This window comes from Pygocentrus nattereri, chromosome 9 (assembly GCF_015220715.1).
Source record: "Pygocentrus nattereri isolate fPygNat1 chromosome 9, fPygNat1.pri, whole genome shotgun sequence".
Classification (NCBI taxonomy): Eukaryota; Metazoa; Chordata; class Actinopteri; order Characiformes; family Serrasalmidae; genus Pygocentrus; species Pygocentrus nattereri.
Window position 1 is genome coordinate 15,233,266 of NC_051219.1, and position 6,076 is coordinate 15,239,341.

At 43.3% G+C, this 6,076-nt stretch overlaps 1 protein-coding gene across 2 annotated transcripts; it reads left to right on the forward strand.

The window, feature by feature from the left end:
• Nucleotides 1-1,446: 1,446 nt before the first annotated feature.
• On the forward strand, nt 1,447-5,468 carry mfsd5 (major facilitator superfamily domain containing 5). 2 transcript variants are annotated; one of them, XM_017707954.2, is made up of 2 exons: nt 1,447-1,724; nt 2,228-5,468. In XM_017707954.2, the coding sequence occupies exon 2, from the start codon at nt 2,339-2,341 to the stop codon at nt 3,782-3,784; it is 1,446 nt and encodes a 481-aa protein (XP_017563443.1). In that variant the 5' UTR covers nt 1,447-1,724; nt 2,228-2,338; the 3' UTR covers nt 3,785-5,468. The 2 variants fall into 2 exon arrangements, with proteins under 2 accessions (XP_017563443.1, XP_017563444.1); XM_017707955.2 differs by lacking the exon at nt 1,447-1,724 and adding an exon at nt 1,753-2,132.
• Nucleotides 5,469-6,076: the final 608 nt, after the last annotated feature.

A 6,076-nucleotide genomic window follows, 5' to 3' on the forward strand; every position in this document is an offset into this window, starting at 1 on the left:
TGAGTTCAGCATCATACAGTGGCTTCAGCAGTCACCAGACCTACATCCAATAGAGCACTTTTTGGGTGCAGTAGAACAGGAGACTACAAAAAGCTGACAAATCTGAGCAACTGCACGATGCAACATCCACAAGAATCGTTAAGGAATGTTTCCAGCACCTTCTAGAATCCATGCCACAAAGAATTCAGGCCGTTCTGAGAGAAAAGAGAGGGGGTTATATTTAATGTCACAATGATGTTCCTATTGAAGTGGCAGAAGAGGCTGGTGAAAGTACATTAATATGCATAATTTTGTATACATAATTTGAGAGAGAGAGAGAATACATCACTTGAGAGAGAGAGAAAGAGAGAGAGAGAGAGAGAGAGAGAGAGAGAGAGAGAGAGAGAGAGAGACCTTTACACTGTGTCATGCTGCCACCATGTGACCATGCACCGACTTGCAATAGTCTACTGAGGTCTTTCCTCTTTCTGAAACTCAGCTCTCTAGCTCTATGTCCCTTGAAACAAAGTTTCAGTATAATGCGCCACCTACTAATAAACATACTCCCGCCTTTTTCCCTTAAAAGCTACAAAATGTAAAGATTACTACCACACCAATAAACCAAATCGATTTTTAAAAACATCAATGTATTTGCAAGGACAGTGGCTTTTAATAAACGCTATCTGGGGTCAGTCATGGGCTGGAGGTTAAGGAACTGGCCCTGTGACCAGAAGATTGCCGGTTCAATCCCCAAAGCCAACAGTCCATCACTGAGGTGTCCTTGAGCAAGACACCTAACCCCCAGCTGCTCCCTGGATAGGGCTGCCCACCGCTCTGGGCAAGTGTGCTCACTGCCCCCTAGTGTGTGTGTGTCTATACACTAGTGTGTATGTGGTGTTTCACTACATGGATGGGTTAAATGCAGAGGTAGAATTTCCCCGTTTGTGGGATTTAAAAAGTATCACATAACTTATCAACAGAAGTGTAAATGGGCCGGAGCTAGCCAAAAAGGCTACTTTTAATCTGCCCTGGTTAATGTTCGTTTTTCTGACAAATACATGTCAGGAATGATTCCTAGACAAGAAGAAGCTTTATTGTTAGAAACACCCTGTTTCCTTAGCCATGGTCTCATCACACGGCGCTGCTTGGGTTACTTTTTACTGGAAGTGGTGCGAATTAAAACGGTTTGGCTGGTTAGCGACGGCTAGTCTCATTCCCTACAACCTACTAAATACTAAACATTCACGCTGCTACCTGACCAGTACTTACTCAGTGAGGGTGAATGATATATTTCTGTCTGTAGTGAACCATAAAATAGACAAAATTAAATGTTTTAAGGGTTTAAAAAAAAGTTTCGCTACACAGCAGCAACCTTATAACGGCCGGTCTCTGAGGAAATCAGCTAGCGGTTAGCCAAGATGATAGCCGGCAGTGCTAACCCGTTAACGTCCTCAGCCACGCGCTGCTGTGACGTCAGTCAGCGTCATGCGGACGCGTCGTGTCGCTCACCTAAGGCGGAAGCGCAGACGGATTTGGTGCTAGCGGCTAATTTTTATCGCGTTATGATAGCATGGGAAAGTATTTTGGTGTAAAGAAGCACATCAAGTCTGTTCAGAACGCGCGGGCCGCTGTAATACGAATCTAAAAGACCGTTTTACTGTTCTCACCACGGTCGACTGCAACGCTGTGGACATTTGCTAGCTTAGCTGGCTAACGGCGTCTGGCTGAACTGCCAACTTCACAAGGTAAATTCAGCTCAGCCGTCGGCCTCACTAACCCACCTGATTGGGCTTAATGCTGTAGTTTAGTTTTACTACTACAGAGATGTTAGTTTACGGCATCTGTCAGTGTTTGTCTCCTCAAATCCTTGGTGTTGTTAACGTGCGAGTTACATCTCGTCGCTGTCCAAAAGAACAAGCATCTCAGTTCAGGTTCATCTTTCCACATCATTACGTCAGCTGACTTTTAAGTTGCGAGAAGATGTCATGACGAGTGGACCAACAAAAATGCTTAATGGTTTGGAATAAAGTTCCTTATTAACTTACGCTGAAAGCAATTAAAGTGTTTGCCTTCCCCTTTAAAGTTACCATTTGGAGATACTTGTTTTTGTTTGGACAGCCATATTCGTGTTGTATGGGCTCTTTCATTGGATTGTAAGTTACATTTATCTGTTGATGGCCAAATAGTACATTTATTTTCAGGTTTGGCTTTTAATTCTCACCATGATGTGTTCTGCATCTGTTTATAGCCTCTTCTTCACATCATGAATCTCAATGGAGTAAGACTGTGAAGAAGAAAATCAAGTGGTGGGGTGGATCAGGAGTTATCCAGAGGCACCTGAGGTCTGACTGTGGATGCCATGTTTGTGACTGCTTACCTTGCGTTTGTGGCCCTGGCGGTCCTGTGTGTGGGTCTGGAGCTCGCTGCACGGCGCCTCACTTCACCACAAGCCACTCAAGCAACAGTTGCCAACCCAGCTTTCCGCCGGTTCCAGAGACTCTTTCTGAAAACCTACCTGCTGGCTCTGTGGGCTGACTGGCTGCAGGGGCCATACCTTTACAAGCTCTACCGCCATTACAGCTTCCTGGAATCACAAATCGCCATACTGTACGTGTGTGGGCTGGCCTCCTGTGTGCTGTTTGCTCCTGTGGCCGGCTGGCTACCCCAGGCTCTTGGCCGGAGACAGACCTGCTTGCTCTTTTGTGTAGCCTATTCAGTGTGCTGCCTCACCAAGCTGTCGCGAGACTACTTTGTGCTCATTCTGGGCCGTGTGCTTGGTGGACTGTCCACTTCCCTGCTGACCACTGCGTTTGAGGCCTGGTATGTGCACTGCCATGTTGATGTGCATGATTTTCCCAAAGAGTGGATTCCTGTGACATTCAGCAAAGCTGCAGACTGGAATCATGGACTGGCAGTGGGTGCCGGACTTGTGGCCAATCTGTTCACAGAATGGCTGGAGCTGGGACCTGTAGCCCCTTTCCTTCTTGCCATCCCCAGCCTGGCTGCCTGTGGTTGGCTGGTGTTCTCTGAATGGGGTGCAGAAGATAAGCTTGAAAAAGGAGAGGGGGACAGAAATGGCCCTCTGCTTGGCCCACCAAACACACCTCAGGTACGAGTATCAGCTCAGGCTCGTTTCCTGCGCAGTTGCTTGGAAGGTCTGCGATGCCTGCTGTCAGACCGCCGTGTGATGCTTCTGGGTGGGGTGCAGGCACTCTTTGAAAGTGTCCTCTATATCTTTGTTTTTCTGTGGACCCCAGTGCTGGACCCTCACGGGCCTCCATTAGGCATTGTGTTCTCCTGCCTCATGGCGGCCAGCATGGCAGGCTCCATGCTCTTCCGTCTAGCTACGTCAGCCCGTTACCGGCTGCAGCCTGGCCACCTGCTGTGCTTGGCTGTGCTGCTGGCCTTCTTCTCCTTCTTTATGCTGACCTTTTCTACAGCACCAGGTCAGCCCAGGCCTAAGGAGTCCCTTTTAGCTTTCCTGCTACTGGAATTGGCCTGTGGGCTCTACTTCCCTGCAGTGAGCTTCCTCCAGGGTCGGGTGATTCCCATGGAGCGTAGGGCCGGGGTCTTGGGCTGGTTCCGTCTGCCACTCCACCTGCTGGCCTGCTTGGGGTTGCTGGCCCTCCATGGGGAAGTTTCAGGCACTGGAGGAGGAGAGGCAGGCAGTGGAACAAGGCACATGTTTGCAGGGTGTGCTGCAATGATGCTGGCTGCATTGCTGGCTGTGGTGAGTCTATTCACTCTGGGGAGGAATGACACAGACCTTCGGCTCGAAGGGACCAAAGGAGAGGGGGAGATTTAATGAGAAGGAAGACTATAGATATCATTATCTAAAATGAAGTACTTTGTACAACACGACTACTTGAAGTCCAAACAATATTTACAAAGTGCTGGACTAGATAGCACTTGCCAAAGCTGCATATAATTTTAATTTGTTTGGTTACTTCAGGGAAGGTACTGGGATCGTCATTGCCTTTCATACATATACATACAAGTCCAGGTTTGTAAATCAGTGACAATGTGGGAAATTCAACATTTATTGTTTATGCCTTTTCCATATGGGAAAACAATAAAACATTAGTGCTGCACTGTTTATTTACATTGTGAGTTATGACTCTTTTTAACTTACTTAAATGTTTTCTGCTCATTATCATACTAGTCCGTAGACCTTGCAGTGGATTTGTCGGGCTTCAGAAAGTGTATTCAAATTCAGCAATTTCCCATGCTTCTCATGGAATTAAAATACATGGTATGCAGTGCAAGGTCTTGTGTTTTCCAACCAAACACTGAAGTTACATTACGTCACCGTTAGATAAAACATCTAACTTGCTTCTTCTCTAAACAATATTACTTCCTTTGTTTGGTTGTCTAAGAATTAGGAAATATTGAAGTCATGTGAGGTTAGATTCAAATTGTCTGACATCCTTTGATGCTTTTTTACCATTTTTAAGATGGTTATTGTTTGACCATGGTATTCAGCAACCATGAAAATGGGAAGCCATCTGACACATTTTGAATGTATGAAAGATGTAATACTGAATGTTTAACACTAGATTTCTCAGGTACTTCAAGCATGTGTCCAGTTGTGACTGTCAAGTATTAAATAACATTTTGTTCAATGATCATAAATTAGGTAGCCAAAATGAATCAGTAGCTCATTTGTTCCTGAATCTGCTTTTCAAAGATCCAACCCAACACTTGGAAAATTCACTGGAGTGAAGACAGTGTAGTAGGTTTTTGTTAAAAATGGCAAAATTACCAAATAGAATGGGTGACCATGTGTGCTGAAATATTCATTTGCAAATTGTGTGGCTTTGTATTACCACCACCAACAACCAACTCTGGATGCAGAACCCTGTTACTTTTTCAGTGTATCACTGTTAAAGCATTTGCTTTGGAAATGCGGGCTGGTTTTGTAGTGACTGTAGGTGTTTTGCAGGTGTTTTTCATTATAATTGTGCTTTTGCAAGTCCTTTTGAAACAGGGCAGAAAAAGAGACTGCAAATACAGATTTCTGTTAAGCGTTTTCATTTATTGTAATTGATGGCAACTGAACCAATTAAGGCTTATGAACAAACATCGTAAAAAGCACCGTAAATAAATGCATATCATATAAATATAAAAATAAAAAATAAAAATAAAACATCTGTTGTGAACTATAATGGCCACAGTAACGTTCAGTAATTGTTTGCTTCTTAGGATTCTGTTCTGAGGGACACCTGTACTGTTGGTGGAGGCATTGCATGACAGTGATTTACACTGTTTAAGATGTTCTTAACAAAGCGCCTCGTTTTGTCATTACAGACGTGAGTTGGGGGTACCTTTCCTCAGTTATTTATGGCTTATAAGATGGTATATGTTGCATTCTTCGTACAGTGGTAGTGGTACGTTCCTCTGAACATCTAACAAAAACATTTCATGACTACTCAGTTTTCATTACATCAAAATTACTACTGAATTTTATCTATTAGCTATTTTTTAGATTACCAGGAGCAGAAAAATGCACCCTTAACAAATAGTAAAATCTTTTTAATCTGTATCTTTGGCCAAAACCCATGTATTTCCAATGGTCCATATTTTCAAGAGTTTGATGTGCTAATTAAACTTCTTTCAAATGATCTGTAGTTCTATTCAATCATTGGTTTAAGCCTTAAATGTAGCCATTAGTCTATAGTTGGTGTTTTCCTAAATATTTTAATATATTTGTTTTAATATTAACAGACCTTCAGATTTTCTTTAACACTATCCTATCATCCGTTTCATGTTTTGGGAAAAAGCATTTGACTGTATCCCTGTAGAGTACTTTATCAGTGTTACTAACCACTTTCATCGATCATGTAATTAAAAACAAAAACCTATATCCAATATCAAACAAATAAATAAACAAAATGACAACAACCAAAGCTACAATTGCACTCCCTGAAACTACGTTCAAGTGAGGAAGAAATTCTAATTTATGAGATATTATGTGAGCAGGAATCCTAAAATGTTCCTTGAAAAACCACTGGACATCCCTGTATGGCAATGTGTCAACATTCAGTCATGGAGTACCACACCACTGCACATTTTAGTGTTTTCCCTGCTCTAACACAGC